Source organism: Haliotis asinina, chromosome 14, assembly GCF_037392515.1.
Source record: "Haliotis asinina isolate JCU_RB_2024 chromosome 14, JCU_Hal_asi_v2, whole genome shotgun sequence".
Classification (NCBI taxonomy): domain Eukaryota; kingdom Metazoa; phylum Mollusca; class Gastropoda; order Lepetellida; family Haliotidae; genus Haliotis; species Haliotis asinina.
Genome location: NC_090293.1, coordinates 40,957,923 through 40,979,021, shown reverse-complemented (window position 1 = coordinate 40,979,021; position 21,099 = coordinate 40,957,923). Strand labels below are relative to the sequence as shown.

The window sequence follows — 21,099 nt, the reverse complement described above, 5'->3', positions numbered from 1 at the left end:
ATGTAAACCCGGTGACCATTTTGGGCCAGTACTCAGTCATTTCTGCGTGTATTATTATGAACTTTGATGTGTTTGACTTATTAAACAGAATATCATACTGTTTGTCTTCTAGCGTACTTTGATTTATGGACGCTATATATTACGCTTTAACCACAAGTCCACCCCACGCCCCCATGAAACTACAGACGCTCTTATCCATTGTTTTACCCAACTTTTTAATGTCACTCAAAGACGATGCAAATGGCCATAACAGTAGCCATATTTCTAATAAGTGACAGCGGGCCCTGATGGCCAACTGGCAAATTAATGTATTTCAAACACTGGGCTCAATACATGCTACATTTGTCCTCTCTGTTCCTCCTTGTATACACCTCCTTGTGTAAATATTTATCTCACAGCTGTGAGTTTTTAAAATCATTTGGATCTGTAACTTCTTTAAGCAAACTAGTTGCGCTGCCAAGGAGATTGCATCAAATTTACGAAGTGTTGTTTACGGCCAAGTTTTCTTCTGCTGATAACTCAAGGAGAAAGTGCAGTGAAGCTTATCTTTGCGAACACGTTTAGCCATTGTTCCATTTATGCAAAAATACTGTGAATTTCATGCTGAATTTGACTAGTGTTTTCCTTTCTTGTGATAACCGATTGCAAAATACAACCATTCACAACACACTACGGATTCTAAGCTTCTTGTTTAATATTTAGAGGTCATATAGGTGAGAGGTGTGCCAATGTCAGCAAATATTCATCCATATGTATGCGCCATTTACAGGGGGACACAGAAGAATTATAATATAGACATTACGCGGTTCAGTTCCGGATATGGAAACCTAATACATGTATCATCTAGTCTGTCTCACAGTCTCTCAAGTGTGTTCGTCCTAGACTTGCAGGTTTTCGTCCTAGAATGAAACGTGGTTGTGCTTGACTGAAGTGTATTCGACTTAGACTGGAGTGTGTTCATCCTAGACTTAAGGGTTTTCGTCCTACACTGAAGTGTGTTCGTCCTAGACTTAAGTTTTCTTGTCCTAGACTGTAGCGTGTTCTTCCTAGACTTAAGTGTTCTTGTCCTAGACTGTAGCGTGTTCGACCTAAACTTAAGAGTTCTCGTCGTGCACTGAAGTGTGCTTGGCCAAGACTGAAGCGTGATCGTCCTAGACTTAAGGGTGGACTGAAGTGTGTTCGTCCTGGAGTGAAGTGTGTTCGTCCTAGAGTGAAGTGTGTTCATCCTAGACGGAAGTGTGTTCATCCTAGAATGAAGTGTGGTCGTCCTAGACAGAAGTGTTTGTCCTAGATGGAAGTGTGTTCATCCTAGGCTGAAGTGTTCTCGTCCTAGCCTGAAGTGTGTTCGTTCCAGAATGAAGTGAGTTCACCCCTTAATACAGTGTACATGCACGTGCTAATGAAGAGAATATGAAAGTCAAAAAGGCACCTCAGCTACGAGGCTCTTGGAACCAGTGTTCAGTGCCTTGATGAGAGCTGTAAATCGAGATGTTGCCACAAGTGTACTTAAATCCTCCCTGTGTTGATAAACCCGTGTCCTGGTTCCCTCACTCTTGGTGCTGGATGCACGGGGCAACACAAAACGGCTTTAAAAACTCGAATTACTCACCATGCAATGCGAAATGCACATGCGAATTTGGTGTTAAAGAATGTTCCCCATGCGTGTTTTTGTTACATATTCGTGCTACCATCCAGCCATGTCAAGGGAAAGTAATCAGAAAGATTATTATCATTATTTCTCACCGATACATATTAAGTGAAACGTAGATTGTGGGAGACATTTCGGTGTATAAGCGACTGCGCTGTAGTACCGGCAATTAAGTCAGCGAACATCTGCAACACAGGAATCATATAAATTGTGTTCAAGACAAGTAACGCTGGACTGAACAACAGGCTATCCCCTCATACCCAGGAGCGCCGGTAGGCAGGGGGCGTTACGCGATGGAAGGGGGAGTGAAGGCTGCGGGGAGAGGTGATAGGGTGTCGGGAACAGATAAAGCCAGTACTAGTAGAGAGGCTCAGATGAAGGGGCTGGTTATACACTGACTGCGATACAAGGAATCTGTGTTTGTCAACCCTCCCTACTGATGTAGACGTGTGCGTCTCGGATGATGTTGCTGCCAGTGTTGTAGATAGCTAATTACATGTAAGCTGACAGGTGAGTTGACGACAGATACACATGAGACGGACAGTGCCCAGATGTGAGTCTGAGTGACTAGTACGGCGTGTACTCAGCGGTTAGGGGACAGACGGGTTTGAAGGAGTTGTAAATTGTACTGTTTCTGTTCCAGGAGGACCAGCCGGGACAGGAGGACATGGCGTTTTGTATGATGCTGATGAGGAAGAAGGTCCACTATTTCCCTGTGTTCACCTGGCTCTTCATCATCGTTTCCTTCTTCATCTGGTCAGTATCACTTTATATCACTCCGCTACGCCATAGATACAATAAATTCCGTTCACTGCATGTGTAGGGAAATATCTTCAGCTGAACATGCATACCCTAAATATGCGGCCATGATAATACACCTGCAGAACACAGGACAGGAACTCTAGTCAAATTGCGTGGAACAATGTGGAATCTGCTGATGTGAACTGAGAGATCACGTGAAGGTGAAATGGTTTCTGACCTCTCGTTACACCAGAGAGAAGGTTTATCTGTTGTATTCTACCGAGACAGCCGTTACAGGTGGTAAGTCAAATTACCTGGCGCCAAATGAGCTTATTCCACACATCCCTCCACAACTCCATTATCGCCATCGCTCGACCGGTATGTCGGAACATTACGTAGATGCTCTCAATGTTCTTAACTGCCAGGTGGTGTAAAATGTTAGGCTGTAGATAAATAGAGGATACTAAACGACCTTCCGTGTAATACCATTTTTATTAAACGAGTTGATGATTTGGTATCAAACGAGCGAAAGGAAGTCTGATACTAAATCTTTAGCGAGTTTAATAAAAATGATTTTTCACGGAAGCGAGTTTAGTATTCTGTTTATTACTCGCCAACATAAATTGACAGAAACTGCCGCGAAATTCCCTACAGTGTGAGGACACTCAGCTTTCCGCGAGTCAAGCAAGGTCTAGTAAAATTGCAACATCGGCATTAGCATTGTGACGTCACAACTTTGAAGCATTTTGACGTCATACGTTAAGCGGTATTACACTAGTGCAATATTGCCGTAAAAATATCACACTGCAGTATCTTCAACGGGCGAGTAATAAATGTTTACACTCGCCCGTGGAAGATACTGCAGTGTAATATTTTACGGCAATATTACACTAGTGTAATTCCGCTAGATGCATGACGTCGTAAGGGTTCAGAGTTATGACGTCACAATGCTAATGCTACGGTCGCAGTGGTACTGGGGCTTGTTTGACTCGAGGAAAACTTGGAGTCCTAACACTGTAGCCCCACTTTATATCAATTTGTGTTGGAAGTAATGAACAAAACACTGAACTCGTTTCCGTGAGATACCATTTTCATTAAACTCGTGAAAGATTTAGCATAAGCCTCAGGAAAATGCTGTTTGGGTCAATTATGAAGTAATATATACTAGTCTGATTACGGGGTCTTTCACCACAGATGGGTAAAGTATTGGTGTTCATTTCATTTTTTCCAGCATTATTTTTATTCATGATGATTGAAATGATGATGTAGGCATCAATGTGTGTCACAGACGTCGATGGATGTATTTGATTTTAGAGTATCAGTGCACCTGGATCGTCTGACAGTGTAAATCTGCCATTGTCATCTTCAAAGGGATCTTAAAGAAAATAGAAACACATTTGAAGTTTTCTTTCGACGGATGTAGATTTTGAGTGTTTTTCATCACGAGTACACGAAACATGAAAGCCCGTCATTGCCTGTTGCAAGATAGCAAAATGACAGGCTTCATGCTCTCTTGAAGATCTAGAAGATTGCTCCATGATGAACTCGCGTATATACCCCCGTAGCACTTTTTTATAACCCACCCATGCAGTTCACTGTGTACGTACGCAGGGTTCACACGGCAATTGTATTTCCGTACTCCATACCTCCCACTGATTTGTTTAGCAATGGAATACTCGTCTGGTGGGTGAATGAAAGAAAAACTGTGTAATGACCACTATGTTTGTTTATGTTACAGCTGTAACCAAAAGTCGTTTCGTTATGTTGTTCAGTTATGACAACAGACACCTGGTTGATGGCGATGTTTATTATATCTGATTCCAGCACTGATTAGTTACGATATGAGGTGTCCAGAGTAGGCCCCCACTAAACGCCTTATGTTGCAGCACTTGTTTGTATATGTTACCTAGACTTGCACACAAGTGTGTAAGGGAAGCATTAATAGTTAAATGAATATTTCTGAAAAGTAATAAATCTAGACTGCCTCTTCGAAGAATAGACTTACTATACATCCGTGGGCTTAGCATTCAGCACACATTGGAGCAAGGCTAGATGTTACCTTTCTCGTGGAATATTCATTCTCACATTCGCAGTGTAACGCCCTTAGTGCTCGTGTTTATAAACATGTTTACCCACATACAGTATGTGATAATACTTTAAATGACCTTAAGTGTTAATCATGATTTGAATTATAACCACTGATAACTTGCTATGAACTGTATCCTTCATAATTTCACGAAAGGCAGCTGATAACTTTGTGGATTAAGGTATTATTTACATAGCCAGTTATCTGGTATATTTATACAACTAGTTCTTTATGAGAGTGTATGTTCACATACTAACATACAAAACATTTGCGTATACAGTTTGCATGTCTAGAAAAATGGAATACCCATATTGCATGTGTGTCACAGCTATGAAAAAACATCTGGTATGTGTGTCACATCTATGATATAACCGTCACATATGTGTGCATGTAATACCGCTCTGGTAAAAAGTGTTACATCTGCAGAATAACCGCTGTGATTATTACGACAGCTGCAGACTAAACGTTTTGTTGTGTCAGTGGGATAACCGCCGTGTGTGTTACAGCTGTACAATAACCGTTGAGTATTGTGTTATAGAATAACCGTTGTGTGTATTGTGTCAGAATTATCTACTGCTATGGAATGACCACTGGAAATACGTATATGTAATAACCTCTATGTACATTGTAGCTAGAACCAAACCGCTATGTGTGTTTTTTAACAGCTGGAGATACACCGATTGTAGTGGTGTTTTGCAGCAGCAGAGTAACGTTTTGTTTAATATAGTGTTGCACCTATTTAATAACCACTATGTTTACTGTGTTACAGCTATAGTATAGCAGTTGCCCATGGTCACGTGGAACCAGATTTCCCCTACATCAGGTAAACAGTGTACATACACTGGTATTCCTTCATACTCAAGGACAGACCAATAGTTTAGTTCTTGGCATTAAACAGCAACCAGCTCATGTGCCCCAGTGCCCGAGGTGCGTCCTTACAGGTTATGTGGGGATTGGATGGCGTCTACGGTCGCACTGTGAAAGTAGGCCCATACACTGAAAGTAGCCCCATACAGTGGTTGTCAGTGAAAGTACACTCACACAGTGGTTGTCAGTGAAAGTACTTCCATACAGTAGTTCTCTGTGAAAGTACCCCCATGCAGTGTTTGTCAGTGAAAGTACACCCATACGGTGGTTGTCAGTGAAAGTACACGCATACAGTGGTTGTCAGTGAGAGTACACCCATACAGTGGTTGTCAGTAAAAGTACACCCATACAGTGGTTGTCAGAGAAAGTACACGCATACAGTGGTTGTCAGTGAAAGTGCACCCATACAGTGGTTGTCAGTGAAAGTACACCCATACAGTGGTTGCCAGTGAAAGTGCACCCATACAGTGGTTGTGTGTGAACGTACATGCATACAGTGGTTGTGTGTGAAAGTACATGCATACAGTGGTTGTACATGTCAGTGAAAGTACACCCATACAGTGGTTGTCAGTGAAAGTACATGCATACAGTGGTTGTGTGTGAAAGTACATGCATACAGTGGTTGTCAGTGAAAGTAAATGCATACAGTGGTTGTCAGTGAAAGTACATGCATACAGTGGTTGTCAGTGAAAGTAGATGCATACAGTGGTTGTCAGTGAAAGTACATGCATACAGTGGTTGTCAGTGAAAGCACATGCATACAGTGGTTGTCAGTGAAAGTAGATGCATACAGTGGTTGTCAGTGAAAGTAGATGCATACAGTGGTTGTCAGTGAAAGTAGATGCATACAGTGGTTGTCAGTGAAAGTACATGCATACAGTGGTTGTCAGTGAAAGTACATGCATACAGTGGTTGTACATGTCAGTGAAAGTACACCCATACAGTGGTTGCCAGTGAAAGTACACCCATACAGTGGTTGTCAGTGAAAGTACATGCATACAGTGGTTGTGTGTGAACGTACTTGCATACAGTGGTTGTCTGTGAAAGTACATGCATACAGTGGTTGTCAGTGAAAGTACATGCATACAGTGGTTGTCAGTAAAAGTACATACATACAGTGGTTGTCAGTGAAAGTAGATGCATACGGTGGTTGTCGATGAATGTACACCCATACAGTGACTGTCAGTGAAAGTACACCCATACAGTGGTTGTCGTTGCAGCTATACCGCCATCAAGACGCCAGAGAGATGTTACTTCAGCCAACTGATTAACTTCGGGGCGTGTCTATGTGAGTATCCTCGTTCAAGCTTGAAGATTCGTGTTGCAATAATCTACAGAAATCCATGCTTGTCGCAAGAGGCGACCAACGGGACAGGGAACTCAGACCTGCAGACTTGGTTGACGCATGTCATTGTATCCCAGTGATGCTCATGATGTTGATCACTGGATCGTCTGGTTCCTACTGGATTATTTGAAGACCGCGTCCATATAGCTGGAATATTGCTGATTACGGAGTGTTACTAACTTCACTCACTGAAGCTTGAAAAGACTGTCTGCATTGTGTATATATACCTCACTGTATATGACGTCACTATGACTAAAAGACTAACGTTTACACTAAAGCTCTATGAACCTCTAATAATTTTGACGCTTTTGGCGTTTTATAGATCCGTGAAGAGGAACGATTGATCAATGTATACCCTAAATACATGATTAGCGTTTATCAATAGATATCTGACCAGTCTGCCCTTTCTGCCACAACGTCTCTGAGTTCACTGAAGACACCAGTCTAGGTTCATTATAACCACTAAAAGTCAATCTCTAGCCTGGGGTACCAGACTCCCCAGGTCACGTTGTATAAGTAAACCAACCTACTGCCACACATTTACATGGAAGTAAGGTAGGTATTTGATCAGGGTTCCGCTTGTTGCATCCTAGAGGAGTGCCTCTGTGGGCCGCCACCATCTTACATTTGACCAGGGTTCCGCCTGCTGCATTCTAGAAGATGCACCGACATCCCACACCACCGTCTGGTTAATGTCGACCGGCTGCCGCTATTAACAGCAGTAACACAATAGCATGAAGGGATAGGCACGGCCTCCAAAACACTGTGCTCATAAGGCTACAGTGTCTCTCCAGAAAACACACACATACACACACATACACACTCACACACATGCACGTGGTTACTGCGTTTTCCACCAATATGCACTTATAATTATGTATATTCATAATTAGGTCAGTGTGTCTCCCCCAAAGAAATATATTTATGATAAGACCGCTGTGAATTCTAAAACTGAAGTGTATCCTCTAACACATTACTATCAGGCTACTGTCTCCTAGAGATAACTCTGTCAGTAATAAAGCAAGTGTGTCGTCCGAATATATTTCGACTTATTATATTATCACAACTTATGTCGAAGGTGTCTTATGTATTCAAGACAAGTAAATCCACCAAGAGAACATTTTTTTACTTAACTGAAATATACATTAAAGGGAACAAGCGTGATCTCGGAATTGCCGCAGTGGTCTGGGAGGTGCTGCAGCTCAGTGAGAGATGGATCTCGGGTTGTATGTATAATGTGTAGAAACGAACTGGTTCACCCACCAAGGATATGAATGTGCTTATACAAATACTACATAATTATATTTTAATTTGTTTTCAGTGGCCGGGAATGTATTCATTAGATACCTACAGATGAAGGAAGTCTTCTGTAAACACAACAACACTGACAGGTCTCACCGCCGTCTCAACATAGCCTGTCTTGTAGTGGGCTTCCTGTCAGCGCTAGGCTTCAGCATGGTGGCTAACTTCCAGGTGAGTCTACCCCACAACCACCCCACCCCTTCCCTCCCGCCCCTGACCCCTAGCTAACCCAGCCTCAAGTGTCCTCACTACAGGCTGTTGGCGTGCAGATATTTACATACATACACCCGGCTATCATAACATCACCTGACTCCCATCTCACCACCAAACCCCACAACGAACAAAAGCTTCCCTAAAGAAATAAAGATGGTTGAAATCAGGTCAATGAAGCCCCAAATGGTTTCACTTTGCTGTACGTTTTACTTATTTCCCGTCTCACGTGATACTGTTGGTGTGTCCCGACTGCACGGGTCGCCCTCGGCACCGTGTGGGGTGAGAGGTGAGAATTCTGCCAGGTGCGTGTGTGAGAGGCTACGGCTCTGGGCAGTCCCTGGGGTAACGTTACAAACAATTAGAGTCTACAGTGACAGGTGGATGCTTCTTGCCTGCTCCACAGCTCTCTGCTAGCTGTCTCTCTAATCTCGATTTGACCCCAGCAATGTAGAAGTCATTAGCTGTGTGGAAGATTACATCTTTTACGGCAATTTGCCAGAACCTCGTTGAAAGTAAATAATGTTTATGTGCTCACGCGCGTGTGTGTGTGCGCGCATGTGTGCGTATAGGCGACATGCGTGAGTACCACCGTCTGTGCGTGCGTACACTCCATATTGACGGTATGTCCTAGCCTTGCTCCAAATCTGTACTGAATGTTGAGCTCACGGAAGTATAGTACTTTTGAATAAGTGGACCCCAGTCTGTTATTTATTATCTTTTAGAAATTATCAGTGAAACAATAACATTAGAGATTCGTGCAAGACTAGGAATATCCATTCAATCTTTAGTTCAGTTCGTTAAAAAAGAAATGGAAGATAACATGTTTTCACTTTTTTTTATTGTCGTGCAGCATAGAAACAAAGGTAGACCGAATACGTTTTAAGATGGAAAGTCACACTCAAGTGGTCTCCCTTTGTGTATTCCTATATACCTTTCAGTTAGCTTTTACAAACGTTTCACAATACAAATCAACATAGAATAAAGCATTATAGATTTAAAAAGAAGTAAAAAATATATTTCTTTTTCGAATGAAACAACTTCATAAACCATGCATGGTCTACCGTTCGACTTAATTTGTCAAGTGTTTCCAGAAGTATGTACACGAATTTTCCAGCTGTTTCGTATCGACAGAGGGGTTGAGATATACAGCATGTTGATGTCAGCGTGTAATCATCCTGAATCCCGTAACCAGCGTAGATGCGATGTGTATTGCCTCTAGCGTATACCGCACACGGGTGTATTTGGCACTGCCCATATAAAGCGAATATGTGCTTCTCCAACCAAATTGCCCTGAAGGTCTGTCATGATGGAAGGTAATAGATTCTCATAAATTTTCAATTAATTGCACATGATATCATAGGCCATTACATTAGATCAGGCCCCTGTCTTCACCATGAAGCAGGCCGTGTGAGCGAACCTCCCCGTATTATCTTCATATCAAGACACTCTCCCCTTAGTTTAGAGGAGCAGATACCTTATACACCGATGTATATACACACACACGGGGTTTATAGTCGGCTTTAAGGGGAACTAGTCTAACTTGTCATTCGTCAATGTTATCTAACTTGCCAGACAGATAACTGGAGACCGTCTGTATTCGTTATCCATCGTGTTTATGTCTTATCCTATCTGGGCTGAATTCGTCCAGTAAAGAATAAATAATTTCTCCATTTGGCGGAGCGTCGAAATGTATAACCTTCTTATTTCCTTAACAACTACCGTCCAGATTTCGACCTGATAATCAAAGTAATGTGTTTCCTTCTGTTTGGTCCACGTGAACAAACATGTCTTCGCGTAGGAATTTTGATGTGGTTGTCTGGAAGTGTGTAGCTTGCAGTAGCGGGGATAAACTGCAATTCTTCATGAAATGTTGGCTGGTGGATTTTTCCTCAGAAATAATTGCTACTCGTGTAGGAAGCCTCCAGAAAGAGGCGTAAAGCTGAGATATCTTCTTTTGAGGTTAAGGAGGCGGTTTTGGAATAGCAGTGGATGCTCAGAGATAAGACACTGCATGGTGGGAGTTATGTTGTGTCAATGCCAGTGTTAGTTTTGCCCATGCAACAGAGTAACCAACAAGCCAGCTGGTGGTACAGCCTGGAAGCCACATTGCTGTTCTTGCAGGGGACTATGCAAATGATCACCTTTTGAAACGGCATAAAGAATAATTTCAATTATCATAAATCCCTCTATTTAAGCCTATGACAATGTGGGTTCTGCAGGTTTCTTGAGCGAGTAGTCAACTATTAGAACTGATCCCCAATCCAGAACCAACGAATGGACGGGTTCGGTGTCCTGTAGTAGAACGATAAACAAAACAACACCCACGGCATAGATAGATCATCTCCACCCAGATTAGAAACTGTGATATTTCCCCAACTTCAAATGCCATGTTAGCGTTTCAAACACTTTCAGCGAGACTGTGGGGACAGTGGGATAGTCTAATGGTTATAGCCTCCGCCTGTCGCGCTGAAGAACCGGGTTCGATTCCCCACTTGGGGTCAGTGTGTAGTCCAATTCTGGTGCCCCACGCCATGACATTGCTGGAATATTATCAACACCCAGATTAACAACAGGATTACGTATCACTATAAATCAGCAGCCATAGCATTTACTAGGTTATCCTCCATGTTGCAGACCCAGGTGATGCGGCCGCTGCACTACACGGGAGCAGGCCTGGCGTTTGTCTTCGGGATGTGTTACTGCTGGATGTCGTCGGCGCTCACGTGGAAACAACGCAGTCTAATGAACAACACCTACGTTGCCGTCTTACAGCTCATCAACAGCGCCGTACTCTCGATCTTCCTCGTCGTCTGTATCCTTGACAACCCTGTGTCTTGTTGTGTGTAGGTGTGTATGTTGTGTGTTTAGGTGTGAGTGTGTGTTTAGGTGTGAGTGTGTGTGTAGGTGTGTGTGTGTGTGTGTAGGTGTGTGGGCGTGTGTGCGTATATGTGTATGTGCGTAATAGTTCTTTCTTGTAATAGTTCGTTTAACTTCCCGTATTTCCCAATGAAGTTTCATAAAATCAGCCATGCACACCCACTGTGTTTAGGCAACTGTAATGGAGTGTACAGGCAGCCAACTACAATGGTGTATCAAGTCGTTAATGTGGACGTTGTCATACCTATTCTGGGGAAAGGAATATGTAAGACATAGACAATGTAGGGCGAAATAAATCGTTTGATTCTTGTGGATTAACGCAAAACCCCGAACAATGTGTATACAAGTGTTGCTCTCCTTTACATGAATCAGTCGGGGTATCAAAAGCGATTTACAAGTACAGGGAAACACATGGCATGGGAACGAAGTGGGTAAGTTATGTATGGAGTGAATCTACTTTAGTCATGTACACACTTCTGGTGTCTGAATACAAACTACGAAGAATGTGTATTGCACACACGGTTTGCATGTGTCAAGTAAAATATTTTTCTTAGCTTCGACCAGAATACAGAACCATGTAATCCACGCAGGTATCAAAGTGACGAGATATTTTTGGTTGCTGAATATACCCATCATTAGGTAGCGCGACGTCAGAAGTAATCTTGGCAGTGGGGTTGCCTAGTGGTTCAAGCGTTCGTTCGTCGTGCCGAAGAGTGAGTGAGTTTAGTTTAACGCCGCACTCAGCAATGTTCCAGTTATATGGCAGCGGTCTGTAAATAATCGAGTCTGGGCCAGACAATCCAGTCATCAACAGCATGAGCATTGATCTGTGTAACTGGGTACCGATGACTTGTCAACCAAGTCAGCGAGTCTGACCACCCGATCCCGCCTCTTACCACAAGCATAGTTGCCTTTTTTGGCAAGCATGGAGGTCTATTCTATCCCGGACTTTGGCGGGTACACTCCAAAGACCTGGGTTCGATTCCCTACATGGATACAATGTGTGAAGCACATTTATGGTGCCCCCCGCCGTGATATTACTGGACTATTTCTAGAATAGTGCATGCTCGCCATACTGACTCACTCATAAGTAGTCTACAACTGAAGGAGCTAAAATTAGCTGTCATCCTTGCGGATATGGCGTCTGGGCTTCTAACACAACGTCCTTTGTAATGAACTGGGATGACACAGGATTCACGTCGCATAATTCCATTGATTCGGTCTTGTAATCAGAAAGCCACGTCACTAATGAATATTGAAATAGTTGGGCATAACCGAAGATATGGGATAGAATAGGCATTCAGCAACCCATGCTTGCCACAAAAGGCGACTATACTTGTAAGAGGCGACTAACGGGATCGGGTGGTCAGGCTTGCTGACTTGGTTGACAAATGTCATCGGTTCCCAATTGCGAAGATCGATGCTCATGTTGTTGATCCTGGATTGTCGATCTGGTCCAGACTCGATTATTTCCACACCGCTGCCATATAGCAGGAATATTACTGAGAGCGGGCGTAAAACTGAACTCATTCACTCATTACCTGCGGGCTTTGTTGAGTGAATTGTGCCTTTTCAGAGCCAGAGACGTTGAAATCGTGTCCTGCAAAGAGAAAATCAAATTCAGTTCTGACCTCTGGCTATGGGAATTCCAGTGAAAGTTTACAGGATAATTTACCGCCCAAACGACCCAACCATTAATGGTCCATGTTATGCTAATCTGCTTGGGTACCTGCGTGATAGCATCAAAGCTAAACTGCCTGTTTACAACCGTGGCTGCAATACCTCACTGTAGAAATTGTCCCATTTGACATGTTCTGTATTCAACACATTTGACACTACAAGCAAGTTCAGCTGTTATATACACCCATGTTCGGTTTGGTTACGACGTATAGCTATGTCTGAAAAGACCGACATGAGTCCAAACCGTGCATTGCTATTCTTCTGTCCCCAGGACACTCTGAAGACTGTTTACTTGCTGTCCACCATAACGGAATGGCTGACTGCAACCTTCATCGTTACCTTCGTCCTCACCTACTACCCCGACTTCAAGACGATTAGGTTTTACGGACCGAGAGTGAAGTTCAATACAGATGTTTATGCAGTGAGTTACCCATCTTTCTATTTGTCTGGAATGACTGGGCTGTAATCTCTACAAATGCCCTGACTCTTGTTCGTTTATAACCCTTTACAGTTGGCCCTTGTTTGTTAAGATGGAACCGGTGTTGTTGGGAATGGTTTGTCTTTGAAACTATCACTCGTCCAGGTGTGGCTGTTCAGCCGTGATCACGTTATCCCTGTTTACTTCTGTCTTATCCCCCATAGTTGTTCATATGTCAAACACCATTGACTCACTCAGTGTATGAGGGACAGGTACTTGTAGGCAGATGTGTACCAAATACGGGTAGGAATTTGTGAGCCAGGTTCGTGTATTCATCTGTGCACCAGGTACTTGTAGGCATCTGGGTACCAGGAACTAGTAGGCATCTATGTACCAGGTACTGGTAGGCATCTATGTAGCAGGTACTTGTAGGCATCTACGTACCAGGTACGTGTAGGCATCTGGGTACCAGGTACGTGTAGGCACGATAGCTATGTATCGATATCAGTTTCCTTGACAACTATCTGTTGTAGCGATCACCTGCCAGTAACGGATCCGCCCACGTCAACCCTGACAATTTATTACAGAGGAACGAGGACACAGTTTGAGGACGACGGCTAACTCCTGGGATACGAGGACAGAGTGTGGGGGAAATGAGGACAACATGAAGGTCCAACTAGGACTGCATGAGAAGTCCACGAAAATAGACCACGCTACACATACCAGACCAAAGAGATGTTACTATATATTATCAGTTGTTTCATACACATTTTGAGCTGAAGCCCATGGCTAAACGAAAAGCATATGTATAGTAGCGATTAGATGGTATACTGAGTGTCTGTGGAACACTTCCAGTGATGTATTCAGATACTGTTAAGCAGGTTTAGAGGACATATCAAGAGATTATGGAGCAGGCATAGTGTATCAAGAGACAGTATGTGAGTTTTCCTCTTCTACCAGGAGACTGTGGAGCGTGTTTGACTGGGATACCCGGCGATTGTGGAGCCAGTTTGACTGGGATATCAGGTGACTGAGGAGCAACCTTTGGTTCTTCTACCAGGAGACTGTAGAGCGAGTTTGAACCCTCTATCATAAGACTTTGGAGGTGGTCCAGCTCTTACATATAGAGAAAACGGGAACACAAAGTTACGGTGTCTGTTGTGTTGGGTTATATGTGGCCTTTGTGAGAATGTGTGAATGTGAGCGACGTGTGGGGGATGCCGATGTACATATGGGTAAATGTAGAGTGCGACACATAGGGTGGTTTGTATACCAGAGGTGGCACGGTACTGTATGCGTCCCGATATTAGAGGTGTCAGCATATCCGGATAGTACCCGCTTACAGAAACCTGTCTCTGAGTCCGGTCTCCAAAGTTACATCAATAAATCCTCAAAACTGGCAGCGGACTTATACTGTGTCGCTCCCGAAATCATATTTACATTTAATATCCTGAAATCATTGTGAATGAAAACAGGTGAATATTTACACAACTATTGCATATTGTAAATTTCCTTTTATGAAAAAGTAACGCCTTGTAACCACGGATGTCCCTTCAGTGCTGCAGAAACAAGTTTAACATAAAATCGTCATCTTGATGTCCAGACATTCTCTCAACACTGCAATGTATGACGCACGTTATATATGTGCACAACTTTCACAACAGTGGTATGTTTATATCTTATATCACATGTGATAGTATGACACGTGGTTGTATGTGTGGTGTTGTATGCGTGGCAAATATGTAAATACGATGGTGATATGACACCCTCTGCATTTTCTTTAAACATTGCTTTTCTATCACTCTTAAATATCCAACTGAGGAGATCGGGATAGTTTAAATGCGCATATTTTCTCTGGGGTAAGGTACACTTGATTCTTATGTTTAAACCGGCATCCAAGGGTACTAACATGGCTAGAATCTCAACGTAATGCATTTAGACAGGTACTGACCATTGGACAGTATATGTCCATACGCTGTCGCTGTTATAGTAAGATGACGTCATTGCTGACAACCGTTGACAGAGGTTCTCCAGAAATTTATTTATAGAAACCCAACACACACAGTCGCACATATTTTTATGTTACATAATGATCAGAAAGATATTTTCTCAGGCAGCTGATGTTATAAATGAGTGTATGGAGACCAAGTACCACGCGATGGAGTGCTATATTCACGGTGCCTTAATTCAATGGGCGGACATCATGTGTTTTCTTAAAGCGAAGAAATGGCAGTTCTTATTCGTGTTGATGACACAACATTAGACATAGCTAAACGCAAGACATCGTTACAATTCTGTACTCTGAACATGTACACACATACGTTCAGCGAATGGAAATTAAAGTTATTCCTTGATATGTAATTTTGTGTTTGCATATTGCAAGTAACAAGACACACTATATGTTCAGACACACTCGAGTACACAACTCGACACAGTTTTACTGGACATAAACAAACAATGCACCTTATTAACGTAAACAACTCAAACCTAATGTAAACTTCAGAAATATCCAAGGTTGAATTGAAACATTAACGTTTCTAAAAACAGATAAACAATTCTTTAAAAACACCCAGGGTCCAGTTTCAGCTCATTGCATAACGTTAACACTAACATACACCAAAGGTACTTTCAGGTTCACAAGGAGGACGAACCTCGCACTTACTATTTAGTCTTTAAGTATTTTAACACGACCGCAGTGCCTGGCAGCCTGCCAAATAGATACATCTCTCAACCCAAATGATGGGTTTTACTAGATATATCAATACAACCAATACAATAGTTACAGTTGGGACAGAGCTGGTATCTATAGGTCCTCGGTGGTTATGTTGACCCAAACTAGAGACATGTAAAGTTTCATTGTATACAATGTTATGTATTTCGGAAATCATTCACCTTTTTCACTTGGTTTACAGATTCTCGAATTATCAGTTGTTGAACCAATTAGCCACATTTTTGTGAAACATATCTGTCAAAATTGGATGGACTGATTTGAGATATAATGTTATGTTTCTTGGTGTTTTCTGTACCGACCAACTTAAGATCTGTAATCCAAGTATGTAGAAAGGCATCCAATATGACACTGCCTGTATGATGCTGAAAGCAAAGGCTCTGTACAGTAGTCTCATTATACCGGCATCGTTTTTATATGAGATTTTTTTCTGATGTCTATATTGACGTTGTTTACTCTTTATACGTTTGAATATATTCAACATGTGAGTCTCAAAATAAAAGCTTAAACTTCCACTTTAGTATTGTGTTCTTTGTGCTGAAGTGTTGGGAGAACTCACGTGTGTATTGTATGCTCCATGCTGCAGTGTTCGGTGCACGCACGTGTGTATTGTGTTCTCCGTGTTGGGTGCACGCACGTGTGTATTGTGTTCTCCGTGTTGGGTGAACGCACATGTGTATTGTGTTCTCCATGCTGAAGTGTTGAGTGCACGCATGTGTGTACTATGTTTTCTATGGTGAAGTGTTGGGTACACGCGCATTTGTACAGGTAGATGAAACAATGTTTCCATTTTGTACATTTTAGAACAACCTGAACCTTTTCACCAAAGAAGAACACGTGGGAATATTGATCCAAATGTATTTATTTGACAACCACACACGTGGTTATATTCACAATATGGCAAATTATCATATAAGATAACTTATGGACATTTTCATACACACGATGGCAATGATAAAGAACACTTCACTTTTGAAGTACTTATTCCTGTCTGAATGGGATTTAAATGTGTCACCACAAGCACGATACATGTTCCACATGTCCACCAGTACGTGAGGGTGATGAGCTACTGATTCAGAGTACCTAAATGTGATACATGGGCTGTCATCCCTGGTCCTCATTCACGTATGAATACACCTTGTATTGTACAGAGAAACTCTCACCGAGTGTGAGAGCAATCAGAGACTGATACAGTGCAAACAATGTAGATACATGGGATACCATCCCCAGTCCACCTCTGTAAAGTACAGTCAACAACTTTTTCACAACACCTCACTGACCATCGCCAGAAATATAGAAGTCATACTTCTTTATGTATACGTCCCTATGGCATTTGTCTGATGTTTGCCAGGCATAGTCATACAAACGGGAAATGTCTTTAGCTTCTTGTTTCACTGTCTGTCCAGATCGTTTCAACTGTGCCTTACGCACAAACAGCCTGCACCCACTGTTCAGAACCCTTTCTAATTCCCCCTGTATTTTCCTCCGACTGAATAATAATCGGAACCAGTTCCCAGGGGAGAGATTACCATTCAGTACCTTAAACATGACCACGTGTCGCTTTGCATGAGGTCTCGGTTGAACTGAAACTTCGACAAACGTATGTTTCTTGCCGGACTGTTTGAAGAGATTCAGACAACTCTTTTTCAGCCCCAGGCCATGTTTAAAGTCTTTCCACGTTCCGCTTGTAGTTTGATCTCGGGATGGGACCATTGCAAGTTGCCATGGTGACCAACGATAGTTATTGTATGCGAAGTTGGTATTAGGGACTTTTTCTCTTCGAAGTCTCTTCTTTTCAGTCTTAATTCGCTTTCTTAGCTTTGATTTTTTTACTGTCTTTCTCACTTTCTTTGTTTTATATTTTGTTATGAAAGCGGTTGGTGGCAGTGTATCAAAGGATGGCTCTGAATACAGCGAGAGCGGTGATACCGGATCAGGAAGTGGCCCTATGGGTGCCCCTGGGCCTCCAACACTGCTGGCCTTTGAATCGTCTCTCCTCAACGTTCCAAACAGGCCCTCCAGATCCTTGTTCATAGATTTCTTTCCCTTAGCTGCTCGGATTTCAGCCTCGTAACCCTGTAATATATTCAAACCATCTTTGTAGAACTATTCACCAAATTATGAAGCATTTACCTCAGAACATGATACATCCAATGAACAATAACGCCCAATTACGATTGTTATAACGCTTTTGAAATAGGTTACATGACTCACAAGACAAGGAGTACGTGCAGACATACCTGGAGGAAGTCTTCCCCTCTCTCCCTGTAGCAAATGGCCATGATGAAGGTGCAGATGTTGGAAAAGTTCTCCAGCTTCAGATACTGCCCCCCTCCCTTCTCGGACAAGGCTTGGAAGAAGGTCTGGGACGTCTCGTCCCTTCCCACCTGTACGCCGTACACACGGACACCCTGCAAACACATGTTACTATCTTACGGTACTGGCTACACACATCACTCTATACTAACGCTTAATCCTTGAATATATATAATTTTGATCGTAACAAGGACATCAATAAAAGGGACCCCAGTGAGTTAGGATATTCCTGAAGCTGTGGAAATCTAGACTTGCTTCATTTGCGGCTTTAGCATTATAGTGAGGGCTATGTAGAAGGGAAAATAATGTGGTGCAGGAACACTGGGACAGACTAACACCACAAGGCACTCGTACATCAAAATGGGCTCGGTAACCAGTACTCTAAGGTACGGTCTACTCACCATGTTGACTAGGCCCTGCAGCTCAACTCTCCAGTCCAGGTTCAATGTATTCAGTGGGTAGTCAGGTTCGTGGGGATACGCGTCTCCGATCATGATGAGCACCTTCTGAGAATCACCTTTCCATGACAATCCGCTGACAAGTCGCAGAACCAGTTCATAGCATTCTTCTACATCACCTCCACCTGTCCCTTCAACCTCGTTGACGAAGTTGCACAATTCCATGACGTTGTCTGTGAAGTCCAGGTGATTGGTAACATAGAACATATCCTTGTCACAATAGTCCCCGTGAGCCACTACACTTATGCTTATCCCCGGGATATCTGCTTGAAGACGCTGTATCATGTCCTGCAAGCGACCTCGGACCTCGTCCAGTATGGCCGACATGGAACCAGTTGTGTCAAAGGAAAACACAATCTGTGTTGGCCCAGGGAAATGTGCCATTCTGCCGTTACTGGAAGTTAGAAAAAGATGGTTAGTGAAAAATAACCCGTAGAACATGAGGCAACCGGAACAAACCGCAATATGTAATTTCAGTAAGAGCTTAGTCAAAAGAGGACCAGGCGTGACAATATCATTTCCGAGAAAAAGGGATTCATGTTATAGTATAAGCTCCAATAACCCTAATAAATATGTGAATCACATTATTAATTTCAAATAGATCCTTGTAGGTAGCTGTTCAGAGAAGTAAGTGAGTGAATGTTGTTTAATGCCTCTTCGAAATACATGTCAAAATTCAAGACGTTTAGTGTCACTAATCATTGTCGTGGGTTCGAATCCCAGACTCGCAATGGTTATATATGGGTTATCAACCCTCTAACAGTCCTAATGATTTTTCTCCAGAATTACACCTCACTTTACTTCTCATCGGACAATAACATGAAATACTCAACACACACCTTAACGCCAGCAGTGTAAAAACCAACGTATACTACTAGATGTGTAAGGTAAAAATCTCAGTTTACCTTAAATATGTCTGTAAAACTATTTTGATTAAAGGTGGGCGTGCCGTTATTCGGACTGTGACAACGAGCGTCTGTCCTCCACAGTGATAGCTGTCGTCTGCTACCTGACTCAGCATTGCTAAGCTTTTATATAGGAAAGTTTAGCTTCGCGGAAAGAGACACGTTCGTTCTTGTTATCAACTCGATTATACAGTTGATACCAACTTCACTCGTTGCTGACTGGCTTTAACGAAACAGAAGCGAAGTAAGTTCGTTGCTGTGTGGAGCTCAGTCATGTCGCTGTCTGGGTCATCGAGTCTGCTGAGCTCATGTTTCTATTTATACACTAGCCAATGGACGCGTTTATACTTGCTACACATAAGCAGAAATGTCCTGCCGCGATATTTCTTGGCCACCGCGTAATGGTTAGACTTGGATAAGTCTATAAAGTATTAATAAATAGTTCAAATAAAAAATTCTGAAATAATATAAATAACACATTGTCGTCCTTACACTGTATTTGTACTGTCCGTGTATCGGGACTTGCCTCTTTCAAGGATCGAATTACTATACATCTATGGACTTGGCATTCAGTAGAGTCTTGGGGAGAAGTTACGTATATACGTATTGGTAGGGTTTACAGTTGGAGCTGATTGGAGAAACCGCCCCACTTACTGATCTACTGACACCGTCACATTTGTATACACGTAACTAGGGTACCAAAACGTCTGTGTACTATGAACTTGTACACATGAAACTACTAGCGTGTATTTCTTACACATACTGACACGACTACACATTTGTAATACCTGAAACAGCAGGGGAACTACCGTTTGAATAATTCTATACTAGGGGTGGGAAGATTCTTTAACATAAATTGTTGTGTCAGAAATATGCCAATTTAAGGAATGATTTGTTGTTAGTTGTGAAGAAGAACACATTATTTTTACAAAATACAGAACACAATTTGTGTGTTTTATTGTATGAAAATTAATAGACTGATCGTGCTCAGTATACTGATAGTTTGTTCAATACATTTAGGTGAAAAATCAATTGATCTGAAACAATATACCAGCTGGAAAAGAAATCAGATGGATGCTCTCACCCAAAGCATACATTTCCGTCTGAGATTGCTTTTTCGTTGTTTTATGTTGTTCTGAGCAATGAAATAGTGTTCTGATAATTGCAGTTGACGATATATAATGTGTAAAGCAGAAAGAATGGGAAGAGAACAACGCTGAGTACATTCGTCAACTGGAAAATAAAACAAACGTAAAATTGAGAACACACAAGCTACATGACTGAAAGTTTCAACTCAGCAATACACGCAGTTTACCGGATTCTTGTGATAGCTGCTTCGAATCCTAGATTCTACCTAAATGTTCTGTGGTTTGTCGGGAGTATGCCCTTCTTGTGCCTCCCCCAAAACCCGTCATTGAAACGTAGTAATGTACAAAGGAAAGAACACTTACAGCAATTTAGATTGCACGGTATGATTATATTGCAATCAGTCACGTGATGGATGTTTACTGCAGG

At 42.3% G+C, this 21,099-nt stretch overlaps 2 protein-coding genes across 3 annotated transcripts in view; one reads left to right on the top strand and one right to left on the bottom strand.

The window, feature by feature from the left end:
• LOC137261429 (DNA damage-regulated autophagy modulator protein 1-like) overlaps positions 1-16,418 on the top strand; it is a 35,567-nt gene extending 19,149 nt beyond the window's left edge. Inside the window, exons 2-9 of one of the 2 annotated variants that reach the window (XM_067799177.1) lie at positions 2,292-2,404; positions 5,245-5,298; positions 6,563-6,630; positions 8,009-8,160; positions 10,837-11,014; positions 11,452-11,510; positions 13,031-13,180; positions 13,711-16,418. In XM_067799177.1, coding sequence (XP_067655278.1) covers positions 2,292-2,404; positions 5,245-5,298; positions 6,563-6,630; positions 8,009-8,160; positions 10,837-11,014; positions 11,452-11,510; positions 13,031-13,180; positions 13,711-13,785 — 849 coding nt within the window. In that variant the 3' untranslated portion in view covers positions 13,786-16,418. Of the gene's footprint in view, positions 1-2,291; positions 2,405-5,244; positions 5,299-6,547; positions 6,631-8,008; positions 8,161-10,836; positions 11,015-11,451; positions 11,511-13,030; positions 13,181-13,710 lie in introns of both variants that reach the window. The other variant, XM_067799176.1, reaches the window with a different exon arrangement.
• A 331-nt stretch (positions 16,419-16,749) lies between these two features.
• LOC137261446 (uncharacterized) lies at positions 16,750-19,680 on the bottom strand. Its single transcript, XM_067799195.1, has 4 exons — positions 19,585-19,680; positions 18,623-19,073; positions 18,146-18,316; positions 16,750-17,981 (listed from the first exon to the last, which is right to left on the bottom strand). The coding sequence occupies exons 2-4, from the start codon at positions 19,061-19,063 to the stop codon at positions 17,178-17,180; spliced, it is 1,416 nt and encodes a 471-aa protein (XP_067655296.1). The 5' UTR covers positions 19,064-19,073; positions 19,585-19,680; the 3' UTR covers positions 16,750-17,177.
• Between the last annotated feature and the right edge of the window lie 1,419 nt (positions 19,681-21,099).